The sequence below is a fragment of the Amblyraja radiata genome, chromosome 38 (assembly GCF_010909765.2).
Source record: "Amblyraja radiata isolate CabotCenter1 chromosome 38, sAmbRad1.1.pri, whole genome shotgun sequence".
Classification (NCBI taxonomy): domain Eukaryota; kingdom Metazoa; phylum Chordata; class Chondrichthyes; order Rajiformes; family Rajidae; genus Amblyraja; species Amblyraja radiata.
The window spans coordinates 3823648-3847354 of NC_045993.1; the positions used below are offsets into that span (position 1 = coordinate 3823648).

The window sequence follows — 23707 nt, forward strand, 5'->3', positions numbered from 1 at the left end:
ATCGATGGTCGGCATGGACCGTAGAGCCCATTTCCGTGCTGTATCTCAAAATTTAAATTTAAATTTCTTTATTTATATAGCACATTTTTAGTCAACTTGCATTGACCCCAAAGTGCTTCACATAATTACATCCACACACACAGGCAAAGGTGGGTGAAGTGTCTTGCCCAAGGACACACACAGGCAAAGGTGGGTGAAGTGTCTTGCCCAAGGACACAACGACAGTATGCACTCCAAGCGGGATTCGAACCAGCTACCTTCCGGGTGCCAGCCGAACACTTAGCCCATTGCGACATCTGTCGTCCTCTAAGCTAAAACAAAAACACCTACATCACCAAAACCTACCGATGTTTCTCAGAAACTTGCCGATGAACTCTATCTATCGCGAATCAACATCTTGTGAGGAGACGTCTGTCTGAACGGAGACCACAGTGTTCCCACACACTATTTGGGACAGTGTTGGTTGGGCTTACCCTGAATTCTTGGACCTACGTTAAGGAGATGACGTGGAGCTTTCTACCAAAGGAAGTGCCTTATCTCCACATACCATATCAGGCTCTTTGATCACCTTAAGTATGTCAGTAAAATCTCAGTTGTATTTTTGGTTGGATAGCTGCTATGCTAGCAGTGGGGATGAATGACTAACACACAGACAGAACACATGCAAAGTCCCAGTTGTAGAGACTAAGAAACTGCAGATGCTGCTTAATACACAAGGGGACACAAAGCACTGGAGTAAGTTCATAAGCGATAGGAGCAGAATTAGGCAGTTCGGCCCATCAAGTCTACTCAGTCTGATCTATCTCTTCCTCCTAACCGCCATTCTCCTGCCTTCTCTCCATAACCCCTGACACCCGTACTAATCAACAATCTATCTATATCTGCTTTAGATATATCCATTGACTTGGCCTCCACTCAGCCTTCCGTGGCAATGGATTCCACAGATTCACCACCCTCTGACTAAAGAAATCCCTCCTTGTCAAGGCAGCGGGAGGTGTAGATGTAGTCAAGGGAAGGGAGGTTGGTTTGTGTGAAGGTAGACAAAAGTGCTGGAGAAACTCAGCGGTTGCAGCAGCATCTATGGAGCGAAGGAAATAGGCGACGTTTTGGGCCGAAACCCTTGTGCGATGGTCTGGGCTGCGTCCACAGTTCGCGCAGGTCCTTGTCCACTCTCTGTAATAATAATAATAATAATAATAAATTTTATTTATGGGCGCCTTTCAAGAGTCTCAAGGACACCTTACAAAAATTTAGCAGGTAGAGGAAAAACATGTAAGGGGAATGAAATAAATAGTAGAGACATGACTAGTACACAAAGTAAAGACAGAATTCAATTCAAAACACAATATGAGGCAATTAATGCACAGATGAAAAGGGAGGGGGACGTGGGGCTAAGGATAGGCAGAGGTAAAGAGATGGGTCTTGAGGCGGGACTGGAAGATGGTGAGGGACACGGAATTGCGGATCAGTTGGGGGAGGGAGTTCCAGAGCCTGGGAGCTGCCCTGGAGAAGGCTCTGTCCCCAAAACTGCGGAGGTTGGACTTGTGGATGGAGAGGAGACCGGCTGATGTGGATCTGAGGGACCGTGAGGGTTGGTAGGGGGAGAGGAGGTCAGTGAGATATTGGGGGTGGGGGGGGTGAAGATGGTGGAGGGCTTTGTAGGTGAGGATCAGGATTTTGTAGGTGATCCGGTGGGAGATGGGAAGCCAGTGAAGTTGTTTGAGGACTGGAGTGGTGTGATGCCAGGATTTGGTGTGGGTGATGAGTCGGGCGGCTGCGTTCAGGACCAGTTAGAGTCGGTTGATGTAGGTGGAGCTGATGCCAAGGAGAAGTGAGTACTTCTGTGAAACAGTTTTCTTACTTCTAAACTGAACTGGTTCCCTCTAAACTCAAGGAGGAAGTAGCTAGCGCAGTATCACCCCTTCTCGCCCCCTGCCCACACACCACTCTACCCTGGTCTCCCTGCCTCAAACGTACTTTCAGATCCAAATCTCTAACTGTGCTGCTATATATATATTTTTTTTTTTTGCCTTAATGACGTTGGTTTATTGTTTCCATTCTGAGAACGGCTGGCAGCAGATAAGGCCGGCACAGTGGCACAGCGGTAGAGTTGCTGCCTAATACCAGCGCTTGCAGGCAGCGCCGGAGACCCGGGTGCTGTCTGTACGGAGTTTGTGCGTTCTCGCAGGGACCGCGTGGGTTTTCTCCGAGATCTCCGGTTTCCTCCCACACTCCAAAGACGTACAGGTTTGTAGGTTAATTGGCTCGGGGTATAAATGTAAATTGTCCCTAATGTGTGTAGTGTTGACATGCGGGTTGACATGCTGCTTCTCTAAGCTAAACTTCAAAAGAAACTTCTGAAGTTTAACTTTAGTTTAAAAACATTGTTAAAGTTTAAAGCACAGATAAACCCTATGGAGTCAATGTAAAATATGGTATAGGAAATATGTTGTCAAGCTGGAACGGGTGCGAGGATGTTGCCAGGACTAGAGGGTGTCTCATTGAAACATATAAGATTGTTAAGGGTTTGGACACGCTAGAGGCAGGAAACATGTTCCCGAGGTTGGGGGAGTCCAGAACCAGGGGCCACAGTTTAAGCCATTTAGAATGGAGACGATGAAACACTTTTTCTCACAGAGAGTGGTGAGTCTGTGGAATTCTCTGCCTCAGAGGGCGGTGGAGGCAGGTTCTCTGGATGCTTTCAAGAGAGAGCTAGATAGGGCTCTTAAAAATAGCGGAGTCAGGGGATATGGGGAGAAGGCAGGAACGGGGTACTGATTGAGGATGATCAGCCATGATCACATTGAATGGCGGTGCTGGCTCGGAGGGCCGAATGGCCTCTACTCCTGCACCGATTGTCTATTGTCTATTGTGTGAGCTATAGGGAGAGGTTGAGTAGGCTGAGACTCTATTCTTTGGAGCGCAGGAGAATGAGGGGTGATCTTACAGAGGTGCATAAACGGGTGTCAAGGGTTCTGGGGAGAAGGCAGGAAAATGGGATTTGGAGACAAGACATGCAGGTTTGTAGGCTAATTGGCTTGGTGTAAATGTAAAATGCCGTCACGTCAGCCATGATCACAATGAATGGCGGTGCTGGCTCGAAGGGCCGAATGGCCTCCTCCTGCACCTATTTTCTATGTTTCTATGTAAAATATGGACACATTTATCTGTTTTGTAGTCAATGCCTACTGTGTGCTTAAGCAAAGCAAGAATTTCATTGTCCTATACAGGGACACATGACAATAAACTCACTTGAACTTGAACTTGAAAATTGTCCCTAGTTTGTGTAGGATGGTGTTAATGTGTGGGTATCGCGCGCTGTATCTCTAAACTAAACTAAACTAAATATTGCCATACAAAAGTACAAACCCCAATTAAGTAAACAATGCATAGAAACAGCCCACTAAGTCTATTTGCAAGGGTGTGTAGGCAGGAACTGCAGATGCTGGTTTAACCCGAAGATAGGCACAAAAAGCTGGAGTAACTCAGCGGGTCAGACAGCATCTCTCTGGAGAGAAGGGATGGGTGACGTTTCGGGTTTGTCTGAGCTACTCCACAGCCTAGTGTCTATATGCAGGAGTTGCAGGTTTTGAGGATCAGGGGTGATTTCGAAGAGGTGTATAAGATCACGAGAGGACAGATGCTTAGTCTTTTACCCAGAGTAAGGGAATGAAGAACCAGACGTTTTAGGTTTAAGGTGTGAGGGGAAAGATTGAATAGAAACCTGAGGGGCAACCTTTTCACACAGATGATGGTTGGTGCATGGAACGAGCTACAGGAGGAGGTAGTTGAGGCAGGTCTATGACAACATTTTAAACACATTCGGACAGGTACATGGAAAGGAAAAGTTTAGAGGAAAATTGAGCAAACGTGGGCAGGTGGGACAAGTGTAGATGGGGCATGTTGATTGGCATGGTCAAGTTGGGCCGAAGGGCCTGTTTCCATGCTGTACGACCGGGTGACTCTTAACTTCCTTCCAATATGTTGTCAGCTGCCCTTGTATCCACTCGTGTCTCTACTCCACTGTATCACAGGAACATATACTCAAGCAGCTTGCAAAAATATATATATATATGTATGGCTTGTACAGAAATTACACACCGTTCCAGATCTAGTTTCAAAATGTCTCAGTGTACTTTCATCGATAATAGTTAGGTGACGTTTCGGGTAGGGACTCTTGAGATGGGACCCAAAACCTTTGCCTATCCAAGTTCTTCAGGGATGCCGCCCGACCCCGCTGAGTTACTCCAGCACTTTGTGTCTTCTCTTTCAGTAAACCGGCATGTGCCGTTCCTCGTGTCTGCTCGATATGTGGAGTCTTGCATTTGCCGTACAGAGAAGGGGAAGAATAAATAAGCATGGTTCACGTCTCTGCATCTTCGGCAGCGGCTGCTATTAGTCAGGCTGCTCAACATTGTCATTGTGCGGTTACAACATACATTCAAAATAAATTCGGCAGCACCCAGAGAGAAAACAAAAAGATTCACGCATTGTGGACAGGGGGAGGCAATTTGCATAGTGCAAAGTCCAAAGAGCTGAGGCTCGGTTGGGTTAGGTGAACTAGTTTAGCACCTAGCTAGTAGTTCTTGGCTTGCTGCGTTGTGTAGTCCATTTGTCCATCTCTGCTGTGTATGGGCGTATGTGTGAGTCTTGTTGCCTTTGCCTTCACGCCAGCCACAGTCCTGTTTTTAGTTAGCAAGCTCGCCGCTGCCCTTTTAACCCTCTCTTCAGTTTCCGCGCTGTATCTCTAAAGTAACGTGAAGTAAACGTTCTCCCCCAGCTGTGACCGCGTGGGTTTCTTCCGGGTGCTCCGGTTCCCTCCCACAAGACAAAGGCGTGCGGGTTTGTAGTTTAATTGTCTTCTGTAAGTTTGTAGAATGCAAAACTGGGATAACATAGAACTAGTGTGAGCGGGTGATCGATGGTCGGCATGGACTCTGTGGGCCGAAGGGCCTGTTTCCACGTTGCATCTCCCAACCAAACTCAACTAAATTAAGCTTAACTAAACTAAACTTAACTAGGTAGACAAAAGTGCTGGAGAAACTCAGCGGGTGCAGCAGCATCTATGGAGCAAGGAAATAGGCAACGTTTCGGGCCGAAACCCCAACTTAACCACACTAAACTTAAATTAACTACAGGTATTTTGTTAGCTCAAATGCTTGATCAATGGTGTTTTATCATTAATGTTTTATTATTATTAATGTTTAGTGTTTTCTGAGTCATTCGTAACTGTCACTGTATGTCATGTTGTTACTTGTGGGTGGAGCACCAAGGCAAATTCCTTGTATGTGAATACTTGGCCAATAAACCTACTTACTTACTAAACTTGCAGAATTTGCCCACAGTGGGGTCATATCCTTCTAATTCAAGCTTTTTTTAAGTCTATACAAATGACATGATTACCTGCCACCCTTTGTCCTGACCGTCCTGTCTTCCAGCTTTCTCCCCCCCCCCCCCCCCCCCCACTCTCCCCCTGACAATCAGTCTGAAGAAGGGTCCCATACCGAAACGCCACCTATCCATGTTCTCCAGGGATGCTGCCTGACCACTGAGTTCATCCAAAACTTAGAAACATAGAAAATAGGTGCAGGAGTAGGCCATTCGGCCCTTTGAGCCAGCACCGCCATTCAATATGATCATGGCTGATCATCCAACTGAGTATCCTGTACCTGCCTTCTCTCCATACCCCCTGATTCCCTTTAGCCACAAGGGCCACATCTAACTCCCTCTTAAATATAGCCAATGAACTGTGGCCTCAACTGCCTTCTGTGGCAGAAAATTCCACAGATTCACCACTCTCTGTGTGAAAAAAAAATTCTCATCTCGGTCCTAAAAGACTTCCCCCTTATCCTTAAACTGTGACCCCTTGTTCTGGACTTCCCCAACATCGGGAACAATCTTCTTGCAAAACTTTGTGTCCTTTTATGTCTAAAAGCCGTTTCAATGTAGTGTCCGTCTCTTAGCAGGGACTAGGTAACAGAGGGGCTTCTAACTCAAGGATGAGACTCTTTAAGGTGTGGGTTTTGTTAGGCTGGAAGTCGGCAAATTTAACGACAAGCATACGCCAGCTTCCAGCGTCGTCATTCATAAGTGATAAGAGCAGAATTAGGCCATTCAGCCCATCAAGTCTAATCCGCCATTCAATCATGGCTGATCTTTCTTTCCCTCTCAACCCCATTCTCCTGCCTTCTCCCCATAGCCCCTGACACCCCGTACTAATCAAGAATCTGTCAACTTCTGCCTTAGAATTATCCACTGACTTGGCCTCCACAGCCGTCTGTGGCAATGAAATCCACAGATTCACCACTCTCTGACTGAAGAAATTCCTCCTCGTCTCCTTCCTAAAGGAACGTCCTTTAATTCTGAGGCTACGCCGTCTAGTCCTGGACCTTCTCCACATCCACTCTATCCACGCCTTTAAATTGTCCCAGGACTCCAGCTGCTGAGAAGCTGCAGGAGTAGGCCACTTGGCCCTTCGAGCCATTCAATATGATCATGGCTGATCATCTAAAATCAGCACCCCGTTCCTGCTTTTGCCCCATATCCATTGATTCCTTTAGCCCGAAGAGCTCTATCTAACTCTCTGCAAAGGATGAGTGAAGTTCTCAGTGCAGTTCCCGATGTTGGGGGAGTCCAGAACCAGGGGCCACAGTTTAAGAATAAGGGGTAAGCCATTTAGAACGGAGACGAGGAAACACTTTTTCTCACAGAGAGTGGTGAGTCTGTGGAATTCTCTGCCTCAGAGGGCGGTGGAGGCCGGATCTCTGGATACTTTCAAGAGAGAGCTAGATAGGGCTCTTAAGGATAGCGGAGTCAGGGGATATGGGGAGAAGGCAGGAACGGGGTACTGATTGGGGATGATCAGCCATGATCACATTGGATGGCGGCGCTGGCTCGAAGGGCTGAATGGCCTACTCCTGCACCTATTGTCTATTGCACAGATGCACCGGGAACACAGTGAAAATGTGAGCCTTTAATGAGGTGAAAGATTGTTTGTGGTCTGTGGTTAGCTGCTGGGAAGAAAACAGGAAATAATAAGTGTTGATTGGAAGTGGCATCAACAAGTAGCTGATGCAGCAGTGAGCTCAGCTACACTCTGCTTCCCCTTTCTCCCTTGCCCTCAAAATTTCTCCTGCCAGAAACACTCTAATAGTGCAGAGACACAGCTATTAAAACCCCACGTCCGGGACTGCAGCGGAAGAGATCTGAATTCTCATCTAATTCACCTCCACACTCTGGGGCGCAGCGGTAGAGTTGCCACCTCCCACCGCCACAGGCCCAGGTTCGATCCTGACGACGGGTGCTGTCTGTACAGGATTTTGTACGGGTGGGTTTGCTCCCGTCTCCTCCCACGTTCTGAACCGTTATTCGCCGTGTCCATACGTGGAGGCTCTGCCACTTTGGCCACAGGCTTCTGCAGGTCAGGTGGAGGCAGACTTGGTGGGCTGAAGGGCCTGTTTCCTCACTGTATCTCTAAACTACAGTGACAAAGGGTATGACTGGTCCTTCAATATATTGTGTAGGAAGGAACTGCAGATGGTTTGGTTTAAATCGAGGATAGACACAAAAAGCTGGAGTAACTCAACGGGACAGGCAGCATCTCTGGAAAGAAGGAATGGGTGACGTTTCGGGTCAAGACCCTTCTTCAGAATGTCTCTTTAAAATAGGGGATATGGGGAGAAGGCAGGAACGGGGTACTGATTGGGGATGATCAGCCATGATCACATTGAATGGCGGTGCTGGCTCGAAGGGCCGAATGGCCTACTCCTGCACCTATTGTCTATGGCCTATTGTCTATTGTCTATTGTCCCGCTGAGTTACTCCAGCTTTTTGTGTCCTTAAATATATCGGCTGCTTTCCTGAGGCAGCGTGAAGTATTGATGGAATTGATGAGGTGGGGAGGAGGCTGGTGTGTTCGATGGACCGGACTGCATCCACAATTCCTCGAATTCCCTGTGGTCATGGCAGAGGAGTTGTCAAACCAAGGATACTTCTATGGAATTTGGGAAGAGTCTTTGGGGATATGTCAAGTTACCCTGTATAGGAAGGAACTGCGGATGCTGGTTTAAACCGAAGAAGATAGACACAAAAAGCTGGAGTAACTCAGCGGGACTGGCAGCATCTCTGGAGAGAAGGAATGGGTGACGTTTGCGGGTCGTGACCCTTCTTCACAATCTAGCCTCACCGGAAAACACCAATGTTGTCACAACTCACCACCCGGAAGCCCGACAGTTGTATTAACTGCGCCACCTAACTTCGATTACGCCTACTAAAGTTTCGCTCGAGCAGTTCTAGACGGAAATGCTAGCCTGTAGGCGGGCGACTCTTGGAGAGTAAGTTCACCTGTTGCACCTACTTGGTTTCTTGGTATCGTAAACATGCGGTTTGGAGAAAATGGCTCTGCAGGTCCACCAGAGGCAGACTTGGTGGGCCGAAGGGCCTGATTCCTCACTGTATCTCTAAACTACAGTGACAAAGGGGACTCCTTGGAGAAGCAGCCCCCTTTTCACTTGATGCCATTAAAATGGCACCAAGATTGTACCCAGACCATTGGCATTCCGGCAGGCAATGACAGGCAGGGAACACGAAAGGGAGATCATAGGTCCATAGTTGACAGGAGCAGAATTAGGCCATTCAGCCCATCGAGTCTACTCTGTCATTGAATCATGGCTGATCTATCTCTCCCTCCTAAATGGGTGTAAATCCACCTGGGGCACAGGGAAGAGAAGGGAATTAAGGGGGCATGTCGGTGGGGGTGCGTGGGGTGTTACAAATCAGTGGTGCAGCTGGTAGAGCTGTTGCCTCATAGCGCCAAAGACCCAGGTATGATCCTGACCTCGGGTGCTGTCTGTGTGGAGTTTGCACGCTCTACCTGTGACCGCGTGGGTTTCTGATGGGCTGTTGGTTTCCACGTTGTGTCTCTAAACTAAACTAAACTAAACTACCCTTAACTAAACTCAACTAAACTAGACCCAATAGACAATAGGTGCAGGAGTAGGCCATTCGGCCCTTCGAGCCAGCACCGCCATTCAATGTGATCATGGCTGATCATCCCCAATCACTACCCCGTTCCGGCCTTCTCCCCATATCCCCTGACTCTGCTATCTTTAAGAGCCTTATCGAGCTCTCTTGAAAGTATCCAGAGAACCGGCCTCCACCGCCCTCTGAGGCAGATAATTCCACAGACTCACAACTCTCTGTGAGAAAAAAGTGTTTCCTATTAGCCCATGTTCGATCCTGACCTCGGGTTTCTGTCTGTGTGGAGTTTGCACGTTCGCCTAGGCCGCCGCAGCATGCCCACATGCCAAAGACGTGCAGGTTTGTAGGTGATTTGGCTTCTGTTAATTACCCCCCCCATTGTGTAAGGAGTGGACGCAAACAAAAGTGGGTTGACGTAGAACTAGTGTGAGCGGACGATCGATGGTCAGATGTGGTCTGGGGTGCTTGGAGGTGGGAGGAGAGGGACGTAGAGGGGATTGGATCAAGGTTGAGTTTGGATGCAGAGCAGAACCTTGAGTGGTTCAATGGTCCCATTATTTGTCAGGTACAGAGGTACAGTGAAATACATATTTGTATACAGATCAGTACGTATCACTATCCATAAGCACTTTTAGATACCTTAGATAAACATCTCAGATACATATGTGTATAATAGTGTACAATAGAAGTGTATAGTAATACAATACAATACAATACCGTTTATTTGCCATTTGAACCTCACATGAGGTTCAAACGAAATTTGGTTTCTGCAGTCATACAAGAAAAGAACCAAGACACACACCAACACAATTTACACAAACATCCATCACAGTGAATCTCCTCCTCACCGTGATGGAAGGCAAAGTCTTGTCTCTCCCCTGCTCTCCATTCCTCTCCCGAAGTCAAAGTCAAAGCCCCCGGCGGGCGCTAGCAAGTCCCACGGCCATTTAAAGTGTAGAGTGTATATTAGTGTATATAAGTGTATATAAGTGTATAGTAGCAGTACACTATTACAGTTTACACAGTCGCCAGTTTGGCACCTTTATCAGGTAGACCATTGACTTTAGATGGGGTTATAATACAGCAGCAAAGAACTGCAGATGTTGGTTTATACACAAAAAGACACAAAGTGCTGGAGTAACACAGCGGGTCAGGCAGCATCTCTGGAGAACATGGATAGGTGACGTTTCGGGTCTTATCATAAGGTCATAAGGAATAGGAGCAGAATTAGGCCATTCGGCCCATCAAGTCTACTCCGCCATTCAATCATGGCTGATCTATCTCTCCCTCCTAACCCAATTCTCCTGCCTTCTCCCCATAACCCCTGACAGGCGTACTAACCAAGAAATCAGCTAGTCAGCTTCTCCAGGACTGATGGGCCCTGACCTGAAACGTCACCTATCCATGCTCACCGGAGATGCTGCCTGACCCGCTGAGTCCACACCTGGAGCATTGAGTACAGTTTTGGTTTCCTAATCTGAGGAAAGACATTCTTGCCATAGAGGGAGTGCAGAGAAGGTTCACCAGACTGATTCCTGGGATGTCAAGACTTTCATATGAAGAAAGACTGGATAGACTCGGCTTGTACTCGCTAGAATTTAGAAGATTGAGGGGGGATCTTATAGAAACTTACAAAATTCTTAAGTGGTTGGACAGGCTAGATACAGGAAGATTGTTCCCGATGTTGGGGAAGTCCAGAACAAGGGGTCACAGTTTAAGGATAAGGGGGAAATCCTTTAGGACCGAGATGAGAAAAACATTTTTCACACAGAGAGTGGTGAATCTCTGGAATTCTCTGCCGCAGAAAGTAGATGAGGCCAGTTCATTGGCTATATTTAAGAGGGAGTTAGATGTGGCCCTTGTGGCTAAAGGTATCAGGGGGTATGGAGAGAAGGCAGGTACAGGATACTGAGTTGGATGATCAGCCATGATCATATTGAATGGCGGTGCAGGCTCGAAGGGCCGAATGACCTACTCCTGCACCTATTTTCTATGTTTCTATGTTTCAATGTTACTCCAGCACTCTGTGCCCTTCAAAGGTCATAAGATGTTCAGAAACCTTGTTGACTGGCCCCTCAGTGTGATAATTTAACACCATCTGGAGATTCAGCTAAGCTGTGACAACATTTCACTGTGGCACCATCTTACTGCACAGGAACTATGATTCAGTTTCCTGTGCTAAATGTTCGATTCTTTGATAAATCGCCACTTTTAAAAGTCAGTGGTCAGTCTGTTTTGACAAACAGTTCCTGTTTGCCAGTTCACCCTTTGTCCTACAAACCATTGTGCCCTGAATGCAAAGTGTGAACTCAGGGCTGAGGGGATTTCAGTCATTCCAGGCAGAAGCCAAGAGTTTTCAGTTCATGGCCATGGATCAGTAGCCTGACCATGAAACTAGAGTGTTTTCAAGAGAGAGTTAGATATAGCTCTTGGGGCCAATGGAATCAAGGGATATGGGAGGGAAAAGGCAAGAACGGGGTAGTGAAGGTACGAGTCGACTTGATGGGCCGAATGGCCTAATTTCTCCTAGAATGTATCAAATTCCTACTCCCCTCTCCCCATGGTCGCTGACGTCAAATTTCAGTTTGTGACATCTTGCTCTACACAGCAATGCTGCCTTATACCTGTCCGAAGTCTAAAGAAGGGCCTCAACCCGAAACGTCACCCATTCCTTCTCTCCAGAGATGCTGCCTGTCCCGCTGAGTTGCTCCAGCATTTTGTGTCTATCTTTGCCTTGTATTCATGTGTTGACCACACCTCAACATCAGAGAGCCTAGTTTGGTTTAGTTTTTGAGACACAGCATGGAAACAGGCACCTCGGCCCACCGAGTCCGTGTGAAAACGCACACCTCCAGATTCAGGGACAGTTTCTTCCCAGCTGGTATCGGGCAACTTTAAGAGAGTTGCAATAGTGAGTTGGAAACATAGAAACAAAGAAACATAGAAAATAGGTGCAGGAGGAGGCCATTCGGCCCTTCGAGCCAACACCGCCATTCATTGCGATCTTGGCTGATCGTCCCCAATCAATAACCCGTGCCTGCCTTCTCCCCATATCCCTTGATTCCACTAGCCCCTAGAACTCGATCTAACTCTCTCTTAAATCCATCCAGTGATCTGGTCTCTATGGCAGGGAATTCCACTAATTCACAACTCTCTGGGTGAAAAGGTTTTTTCTCACCTCAGTCTTAAATGGCCTCCCCTTTATTCTAAGACTGTGTGGCCCCTGGTTCTGGACTCGCCCAACACTGGGAACATTTTTCCTGCACCTAGCTTGTCCAATCCTTTTATAATTTTAAATGTTTCTATAAGATGCCCCCTCATCCTTCTAAACTCCAGTGAATACAAGCCTGGTCTTTTCAATCTTAGATTTAGCTCTGAGGGCTAAATGAATCAAGGGATATGGGGGGAAAAGCAGGAACGGGGTACTGATTTTAGATGATCAGCCATGAACATATTGAATGGCGGTGCTGGCTCGAAGGGCCGAATGGCCTACTCCTGCACCTAATTTCTATGTTTCTCTGTTTCTGTCACAGTCCAGGCTTTGTCCTGCCCCTCACCTGTATACCAGCTTACCCCCCTCTCGCCCCGCTCCTACAATCAGTCTGAAGAAGGGTCCCGACCCGAAACGTGTCAGGCGGTAGCGTAAATCTACCGCTGCGCCAACGTGCCACCCAAGTGCCTGTGACAATTAGGAAGCGATGACCATTGACCTTTGTACCTTTGACCCTTCAACTCTTCCAGACAGGTCAGAGGATGGGAGGAATCATCCTGATTATCTTCACTGTCTCCATCTGGCCCACGAACCTTGGATATAAATGCGGTAAGTACCAGCAGGTATTTAATTTCCAAATTTGCTCGGTCCCTTCCCACTTCCCACGAAGACCCGTGAAGGGCTTGGAAATCCCCGAGTGAAAACTGACGGGCCTTGCGTTGTGTCTTTGGAACAGAGAACAAAGATCTGAAGTGCGCAGTGGATTATGTCAGGGAGATGACATGCTGCTGGTCACAAAACATTTCCCAGAGCAACGCGTGCCAAGTCTGGGTGGATAATTCGAGGCCTAACACGTGAGTTTGGTTTGAGTTTGTTGTGAGTTTGGTTTGTGGGGAGATAGGCAGGCACGGGTTATTGATAGGGGACGATCAGCCATGATCACAATGAATGGCGGTGCTGGCTCGAAGGGCCGAATGGCCTCCTCCTGCACCTATTTTCTCTATTTCTGTGTTTCTATGTATGTGACTAGAGCACCTCGCTAGGGACAACATCCTCCACCATCAACATCAGCAAGAGATGCCCTCAGCCCCGTCCCGTCTGTAATCAGTGTTTAGTTTAGTTTAGAGATACCTTGCACTAAACCTTAATAGACACAAAATGCTGGAGTAACTCAGCGGGACAGGCAGCATTTCTGGAGAGAAGGACTGGGTGACGTTTCAGGTCGAGACCCTTCTTCAGCCACTTCTCGACCCAAAAATGTCGCCCATTCCTTCTCTCCAGAGATGCTGCCTGTCCCGCTGAGTTATTCTACTCCAGTATTTTGTGTCTATCTTCGATTTAAACCAGCATCTGCAAGTTCCTTCCGACACATTTTGCACTAACCGTTATTCCCTTATCATGTGTCTATACAGTGTGAATGGCTCGATTGTAATCATGTATTGTCTTTCCGCTGACTGGATAGCACGCAACAAAAGCTTTTCACTGCATGGGACAATAAACGGGACTGAACCAAACTGAACTGAACAAGACACCACGTGGAAACCGGTTCTGTCGGCCCACCGAATCCACGCCGACCAGTGATCCCCATGCATTAACACTACCCTACACACACTAGGGACAATTTCCAATTATACCAAAAACCACTAACCTACAAACCTATATGTCTTTGGAGTGTGGGAGAAAACCAGAGAAAACCCACGCAATTCCCAGGGAGAACGTACAAACTCCATACAGACAGCACCTGTAATAATAATAATAATGGATGGGATTTATATAGCGCCTTTCTAATACTCAAGGCGCTTTACATCGCATTATTCATTCACTCCTCAGTCACACTCGGTGGTGGTAAGCTACTTCTGTAGCCACAGCTGCCCTGGGGCAGACTGACGGAAGCGTGGCTGCCAATCTGCGCCTACGGCCCCTCCGACCACCACCTATCACTCACACACATTCACACACATTCACACACAGGCAAAGGTGGGTGAAGTGTCTTGCCCAAGGACACAACGACAGTATGCACTCCAAGCGGGATTCGACCTGTAGTCAGGATCGAACTCGGGTCTCTGGCGCTGTAAGGCAGCAACCCTACCCACTGCGCCACCGTACCGCGTCGTGCAGTGGAGTATTGGAACGAGCCCAGTGGACAATGGAGACCAGTTCTGAAAGCTTATTAGAACAGAATCCTCCTATGTTCTCCCTGTCTGAAGAAGGGTCTCGACCTGAAACGTCACCCCTCCCTTCTCTCCAGAGATGCTGCCTGTGCTGCCTGAGTTACTCCAGCATTTTGTGTCTTATCTTCTGCAAAGGAACAAGTTGTGCAGCTCACAATGCCTATCCCAAGCATGAAGCTAAGCTAAAACTAGCCTCCTCTGCCTGCACATGATCCATATCCCTCCATTCCCTACATATCCATGTACAAATAAAAAGCCTCGGAGACTCAGACAACATAGAAAACATAAATCAGACCTAAAGTATACTAGTCAATGAAAAGTTTTAAAAAACTGTGCAGAAATAAGGCAGTGCAGAACGCAAATAAGATATTTAGGCGGCACGCCTCACAGCGCCAGGGACCCGGGTTCGATCCCGACTACTGCTCCTTGTCCGTACGGAGTTTGTACATTCTCCCCGTGATCGCCAACACATGGCTTGGACAGAGTGGACATGGAGAGGATGTTTCCACCAGTGGGAGAGTCTAGGACTAGAGGTCACAGCCGTAGAATTAAAGGATGTTCTTTTAGGAAGGAGATGAGGAGGAATTTCTTTAGTCAGATGGTGGTGAATCTGTGGAATTCATTGCCACAGATGGCTGTGGAGGCCAAGTCAGTGGATATATTTAAGGCAGAGATAGATAGATGGATTCTTGATTAGTATGGAGGTTATGGAAGATACATTAGTTCAGTTTAGTTTATTGTCACGTGTACCGAGGTACAGTGAAAAGCTTTTGTTGTGTGCTAACCAGCCAGCAGAAAGACAATACATGATTACAATTGAACCATTCACAGTGTACAGATACAGGATAAGAGAATAACATTAAGTGCAAGGTAAAGCCAGTAAGCTCAACACTGCTCCCTAGTTGTTGGTAACAGCTGGGAACAAACTGTCCCTGAATCTGGAGGTGTGCTCTTTCACACTTCTATACCTTTTGCCTGGTGGGAGAGAGGAGAAGAGGGAGTGGTCAGGGTGTGACAGGTCCTTGATGATGCTGCTGGCCTTGCCGAGGCAGCGGGAGGTGTAGATGGTGGCAATGGAAGGGAGGTTGGTTTGTGTGATGGTCTGGGCTGCGTCCACAATTCAATGCAATTTATTGCGGTCCTGGATGCAGCTGTTCCCAAAACAGGCTGCGATGCGTCCCGATAAAATGCTTTTTGTGGCGCATCTGTAGAAGTTGGTGAGAGTTGTTGGGGACATGCCGAACTTCCTAAGCCTTCAAAGCAGAGGCGTTGGTCGTTGCTTCAATAACATCAGTTTGAATTGTGGAGGTAGCAAGCCTCCTCCCAGCTCCAGTAGCTCCCCCCCCCCCCCTCCACCCCCCAGCCCGCAAACTCCACCTGATCACCAAACAAAAGAAGAAAAATATGTTTTTCAAGACATCGTGTCAAAGTGGTTTTTTGGGTGAGAACTTTTATTGATAAAACCACTCTAGACGAAGGACAGAAATACCCTAAATAGTAACAACATTAGATTGTGAAAGCAGATACCAATGGTATACAAGCACGCACGCACAATCACACGCATGTACTGTGCATTGACAAGCATATGCACACGCACCTCTACACACACACACACACACACACATGCATGGGCATCAACAAACATATGCACATGTGTGTATGCACACACATGCTCACACATGCATGGGCATTTACTAATATATTCACATGCATGTATACACACACACACAAACACACCAGTATAGCACGTTAACAAATGTGAACATGCGTGACTGCACACACACGCAAACACACACACATCCATTGCATTAACAACTGTGCACATACACGCCTGCACACACACACGCAAACACACACACGCAAACACACACACACACACACGCACACACACACACGCAAACACACACATCCATTGCATTAACAACTGTGCACATACACGCCTGCACACACACAAACACACACACATCAAGAATCCGTCAATCTCCGCCTTAAGAATATCCATTGAATTGGCAACGAATTCCACAGATTCACCACCCTCTGACTAAAGAAATTCCTCCTCATCCCCTTTCTAAAGGTACATCCATTTATTCTGAGGCTATGGCCTCTGGTCCTAGACTCTCTCACCACCAGTGCCTAGTGCCATCAATCCATCCTACCACAACTATAGAGTGGCCCTGAACTACTATCTACCTCATTGGAGACCCTTGGACTATTTTAGATCGGACTTTACTGGCTTTATCTTGCACTAAACGTTATTCCCTTATCATGTATCTGTACACTGCGAATGGCTCGATTATAATCATGTATTGTCTTTCAGCTGACTGGTTAGCACGCAACAAAAGCTTTTCACTATACCTCGGTACACGTGACTATAAACTATGTAAACTAAACTAAAAATCATATGTTAACTGGATAATTCCTGGGATCATTTAGTTTAGACTAGTTTAGTTTAGTTTAGTTTAGTTTAGTTTAGTTTACTTCAGAGGTACTGCGCGGAAACAGGCCATTCGGCCCACCGAGCCCGCACTGACCAGCGATCCCCGCACATTAACACTACCCTACACACACTAGTGACTATTTCGACATTTATACCAAGCTAATTAATCTACATCTTTGGAGTGTGGGAGGAAATCGACGATCTCGGAGAAAACCCACAGGGTCACGGGGAGAACGTGCAAACTCCGTACAGACAGCACCCGTGGTCAGGCCGGGTCTCCGGCGCTGTAAGGAAGCAACTCTACCGCCATGCCACCATGCCGTATAATTCTCGTAAACATAGAAACATAGAAAATAGGCGCAGGAGGAGGCCATTGGGCCCTTCGGCCCTTCGAGCCAGCACCGCCATTCACTGTGATCATGGCTGATTGGCCCCTATCAATAACCCGTGCCTGCCTTCTCCCCATATCCCTTGACTCCACTAGCCCCTAGAGCTCTATCTAACTCTCTCTTAAATCCATCCAGTGACTTGGCCTCCACTGCCCTCTGTGGCAGGGAATTCCATAAATTCACAACTCTGGGTGAAAACGTTTTTCCTCACCTCAGTCTTAAATGACCTCCCCTTTATTCTAAGACTGTGGCCCCTGGTTCTGGACTCGCCCAACATTGGGAACATTTTCCCTGCATCTAGCTTGTCCAGTCCTTTTATAATTTTATATGTTTCTATAAGATCCTCATCCTTCTAAACTCCAGTGAATACAAGCCTAGTCTTTTCAATCTTTCCTCATATGACAGTCCCGCCATCCCAGGGGTCAATCTCGTGAACCTTCGCTGTAATTCCCCAGCCAGGTTCCCTTCACTGTAACGAGAACAGGGGGGGGGGGGGGCATCTTGCTCCTTAAACACAACTTGTGAAGGAGGACTGTGTCTTGTCGTGCGAAATCCCTCCACAACCACCGAGTGTGACCTTCAGATCGAGCACATGAAATGTTGTGGTGTAGTCGCAGGCCTGAGCACTGAAGCCGCATCCTGACTAAACAAACAACAAGATGTTCCAAAGGAAGAAGGTTGTCAAACCCCCAACAACACCTCCTTTGGCTGAAGGCCAGACACCTCTGTGCTTCTATCACACTGCTCCTGACATGGAGGCATAGAGTGGTACAACGTGGAAACAGGCCCTTCGGCCCCACATGCCCACCCCGACCAACATGTCCCAGCCACACTAGTCCTACATTCCTGTATTTGGCCCATATGCCTCCAAACCCGTACCATCACATATGATGTGGTTACATTCTAATAAGCCCATCGTAAATCGAAAATATCGTAAGTCAGATTCAGATTCAATTTAATGTCATTGTGCAGTGTACAGTACAGAGACAACAAAATGCAGTTAGCATCTCCCTAGAAGAGCAACATAGAATATGAGCAATAAATAAATATATTTACGTGCATGCAGTCATAGTAGTGCAATTATTTTTTTTTCCTAGTGGAAGGAGTGTCCGGGGGGGTGGGGGGTGATTGGCAGTCACCGAGGTACAGTGTTGAGTAATGTAACAGCTGCAGGGAAGAAGCTGTTCCTGGACCTGCTGGTCCGGCAACGGAGAGACCGAAAACGTATTTAATACAGTTTTTGATCACGTGGCTGGAACGTGCGAACGTGGCTTGCGGCTCGCTACCGTTGTCGAGCGTTTGCACAATCGTAAAGTCGAGATATCGTAAGTCGAAGCATCACAAATCTGGAGAGCATCTGTACATGATTACAATCGAACCGCCCACAGTGTACAGATACAGGATAAAGGGAATAACATCTAGTACAGAAGGCAAAGTCAGATTAGAAAAAGTCTGAGGTTGTCCTATGAGAGTCTTAACTTGCAGAGCTGTGGAGTCGATACCCAAAAACATCCGACTCCTTGATTTCTTGTGTAGCCGACTCCGACCCCTCTGACCTGGGGATGATCAGCCATGATCACATTGAATGGCGGTGCTGACTCGAAGGGCCGAATGGCCTACTCCTGCACCTATTGTCTATTGTCTATTGTCTATAACATAGCATGGTAATCTATATCTCTTGTTCCCCTTTCCCCTGACTCTCACTCTGACAAAGTCTAACATACAGAATTTCCCTTTGATAATTTGCTTATTGCAGCAGGCACTATAGGAATTTTCCTTCTTCCCAAATGGTCTTGTAACAAATACACATAATGCGTCTCCGAAAGGAACAGCAGAGTAAACACAACCCAATTCCACACCATTACAGAGAAGCAAATGCCATGTTACCCTTTCCACCTTGTTTTATTGTTTTACCATTGCCGTTTGTCTTTTGACAGCAGAGAACGGAATCTGACTAAAGTATGTAGGAAAGAACTGCAGATGCTGGTTTAAATCGAAGATAGACACAAAATGCTGGAGTAACTCAGCGGGACAGGCAGCATCTCTGGAGAGAAGGGATGGGTGACGTTTCGGGTCGAGACCCTTCATCAGACTCGACCCAAAACGTCACCCATTTTTTAAATTCTTTTTTTTTTAATTTTAAGTATAGTCAGTGTAATCTACTGTTCTTTTATTTTATTTTATTTTTTTTTAATTAGAAGTAAGTACAATAATGTAGTACATATGTACCTAATACATAATGAGATATTACAGTTCATGTACAACTTCTTGTTTCAAATTTAACAGAATAGAACAGAAAATGAGACAAGCCAAGATAGAGAAGAAAATAATATCATAAGCAGTGATGATAGTGTTAGTTCGTGAGATAGTAAAGAAAGCCCGAAGAGAAGGTAGAAGGGGATAGAGTGGAAAAAAGAGAAGAAGAAAAAAGAAATAGAGAAAAAGAAAAGAAATAAAAAGAAAGAGATTGGAAGAGATATACCTATATCATATCTTTACCCACCCTTCACCCGGTTCTGAAACATATAATTTCTAAGGTTATGTTGCACCATATGTTTGTAAAACGTCACCCATTCCTTCTGACTACAGTAGACCGTACTGAGTTTTGGTTACACCTGCTCAGTTCCAACCTGCTCTAACGCACAGAATTACTCTAACACATGATGGGGACTTTAAGTATTTTTCAGCACTCTACCTAGCCCTATCCCTTGCTGCCTTCTCGAAGCTTTGCTATTTATTTTTGACACTACCGAATCGTATTTTTAGCTTGCTATTCTCATATTCCCTTGTTCTTCCACGTTTGGCTTTCAAAGGAAACCTTATCCAATTAAGTGTGCCCCGGTAAATGGACTGAAGCAGGGCAGGAGTTGTTCTCTCAATGTGCCTTACTTCATAGCGTTTCAAGCCTTCAACGTCACGCTGCTATGCACCAGGAACGGGCTGACCACTGCCGTTGCAAGCATTCCCGAGTTTGTACCAGCGGAAAATAGTAAGTGAACGCCATCATCGTCGGAGTGGTCGGAGGGGCCGTAGGCGCAGATTGGCAGCCACGCTTCCGTCAGTCTGCCCCAGGGCAGCTGCGGCTACAGAAGTAGCTTACCACCGCCGAGTGTGACTGAGGAGTGAATGAATAATGCGATGTAAAGCGCCTTGAGTATTAGAAAGGCGCTATATAAATCCCATCCATTATTATTATTATTATCATTTTGCCTTTAGGCCGTCGAGATACAGTGCAGGAACAGGCCCTTCGGCCCGCAGAGTCCATGCAAACCAGCGATCACCAACCACATTCTACACCCTCACAATTGTCACGGGTCTGGACCTTGATGGCAAGGATATTTAGTTTTTTTTAATTATATAATATTTTTATTAGAAGCATATACATATAATAACCAAAACACGATTCGCTTACCTATTCCATATATACAAAGCTTCTATTTTTTATAAAGAAATTTTGAAAGATAGAGCTATAGAAAGAAAAGAAATAAGAGGGAAAAAAATGAAACTATGCACTAATAGAGAGGGGAGGGAAAAAAACCAGAGGTGATTACCGATAACACAATTTTGGAGATAGGTTTGTAGATTATAAAGTGCAATTATTCATCCAGTTCTGGATTCAGGTTTCAGTCCAGCTTCCGTGTTGAACCAATTCACCCCTTTAGAAAATCAATAAATGGAGAGGATATTTCGTTTTTAGTTTAGTTTAGAGATTCAGCACGGAAACTGGCCCCTCGGCCCACCGAGCCCGTGCCGACCAGCGATCGTCCCCTTACGCTAGCTCTATCCCTACACACACTAGGGACAATTTACAATTTACAAAAATCCTGCAAGCCTACACGTTTTTGGAGTTTGGGAGGAAACCGGAGCACCCGGAGAAAACCCACGCGGTCACAGAGAGAATGTGCAAACACCAAGCAGGCAGCACCCGAGGTCAGGATCGAACCGTTTTCAGATGGGTGTCCGGCGCTGTGAGGCAGCAACTCTACCGCTGCGCCACCATGCCGCTCCCATTCCAGGATTTAGACACACTAGGATTTTCTAAGTCGCTTTAAAAATGCATATGTTCTCTTATTGCTTGGATTTTTACAGAATTTCAACAGTGAATTTGCAAACTCTTCTTACAAGTTCTACCTGAACTGAGGCTGAAAGTAAAGGTCACTGTGTTGTGAAGCTGACTTTAGTTGAGTTTGATGAAGGGTCTCCACCCGAAATGTCACCCATTCCTTCTCTCCAGAGATGCTGCCTGTCCCGCTGAGTTACTCCAGCATTTTGTGTCTATCTTCGGTGTAAACCTGCATCTGGATTTCCTTCCTATGCAATACTACAAATGCGGCCTCACTAACGTCTTCCACCAACAGTAACGTAACACTTACACCGGTTCAAGGCTCAGTCCAGGGGTCTTGAGTACAAAAGTTGTTGAGCTTTATAATTGAAGGAGTTTTATCATCCTGCTTTTATTATTAGTGAAGAGTCAAGTGTTTTATTGTCATATATCCCAGACAGAACAATGACATTCTTACTTACAGCAGCACAACACTCTATAAACATTATAATAGAAAAGGTTAACTATGTATATACACACTCACATTATATATATATACAGATATATTTATATTTATATATATATTTAATATATAAATATAAATATATCTGTATATATATATAATGTGAGTGTGTATATACATAGTTAACCTTTTAATATATATATATGTGTGTGGGTATATATACACACACGCACATATATATATATATATTTACACACACACATAGGAACACATAAAAAACAGACAATAGTGCAGTAATAACAATAATATTCTATATTGTGTACACACACACACACACACACACACACATACATATATACACACATACACACACATATACACACACACATACACATACACACACACACATACACACACGCACATACACACACATACATACACACACACATGCACACACATGCATACACATACACATACATACACACATACACACACATGCACACACATACACACACACATAAACACATATACACACATACACACACACACATACACACACATACACACACACACACATACACATACATACATACATACATACATACACACACACACATATGTGCACATACACATACATATATACATATGCACATATACAACACACACGCGTGCATGCACACATACGTACACATAAAAAACAAACAGACAATAATAGTGCAATAATAACAATAATAGTCCTATGTATTTCAGCTTATTAGAGGTTGTAGTGTTTAATAGCCTGATGGCTGTTAGGAAGGGAAGGCCCCATTCGCCTGGATCTGTGAAGGGTGGAGGCCAACTCGTCAATGTTTACAATTTAAAACCCTTTTGAAAGTCTAATAAGCGCTGTTTAACCTTTTATTGGTGGTGGTGGGTGAAAAGCCCCAGTTTTGCGACTGGCATGCATAGTTCTAACTGTATCTCAGCCAACACCTGCTGCCGGGGAAACTTCACTTCCTTGTTTTTACACCCAGCCGACCTGTGTAATTAAAGAATAGAAACACTTCTGGCATTTCATGACCTTTTCTATCTTTCGTTTCTATCAGTGAACTTTTAAAGAGCAAACTGCACCGATCCCACATATCCGCCTGTTCTAAACCGAAGTTAGACACAAAAAAGCTGGAGTAACTCAGCGGGCCAGGCAGCATCTCTGGAGAAAATGAAATAGGTGACGTTTCGGGTCGAGACCTTGTGGAACTTGTGGCTAAATGGATCAGGGGGTATGGAGAGAAGGCAGGTACGGGATACTGAGTTGGATGATCAGCCATGATCATATTGAATGGCGGTGCAGGCTCGAAGGGCTGAATGGCCTACTCCTGCACCTATTTTCTATGTTTCTATGTTTCCTCAGACTCAGAGTCTGGGGAAAGGGAAACGGTGATACAGAGAGATATAGAACAAATTAATTAATGGTTGCCCAGTGATCCAGTGCCCTTTGCTCCCATTGATCATTGGGCACCAGTGCCCACTGGTTCCTGTGTTCAGTAGGTGCCCATGTACAGTGGGTGAGAGATCCAGTGGGCCCAGTGCTGATTGGATGCCAGTGCCCAGTGTTACAAGTGTTCAGTAGGTACAGTGTCCAGTGGGTGCCAGATCCAGTGGTTCCAGTGTCGAGTGATCCCAGTGAATCCAGTGTTCAGCAAGTGCCAGTGACCGGTGCGTCCTAGTGCTCAATGGTTCTCAGTGCCCTGCAGGGAGCTGGCAAACTAAGTCAGGAGCTCCAGATTTAATGCCTTCTCCACCTGCACCCAGAGCAACGATTGGCACACCTAGCTCCTGTTCACCTCTTCCCTGTTAACCGAGGGAATGCTGCTCTTTCTGACGTCCCATCTTTCACATGTGATGTTAAACCAACGCTCCATGCTCACTCCGTCAACTAGACACTAAGATTGGTGTAGTAAAGGGCCTGTCCCACTTACGCAACCTTTACAGGCGACTGCCGGCACCCCGTGATAGGTCGCTGAAATTTTCAACAT

The 23707-nt window shown here is 46.2% G+C and overlaps 1 protein-coding gene across 1 annotated transcript in view; it reads left to right on the plus strand.

Moving 5' to 3' along the window:
• Positions 1-23707, plus strand: part of il2rb (interleukin 2 receptor subunit beta) — a 48765-nt gene that overhangs the window by 13820 nt on the left and 11238 nt on the right. The window contains exons 2-4 of the mRNA XM_033013417.1: positions 12721-12799; positions 12927-13044; positions 20001-20176. Coding sequence (XP_032869308.1) covers positions 12733-12799; positions 12927-13044; positions 20001-20176 — 361 coding nt within the window. The 5' untranslated portion in view covers positions 12721-12732. The remainder of the gene's footprint in view (positions 1-12720; positions 12800-12926; positions 13045-20000; positions 20177-23707) is intronic.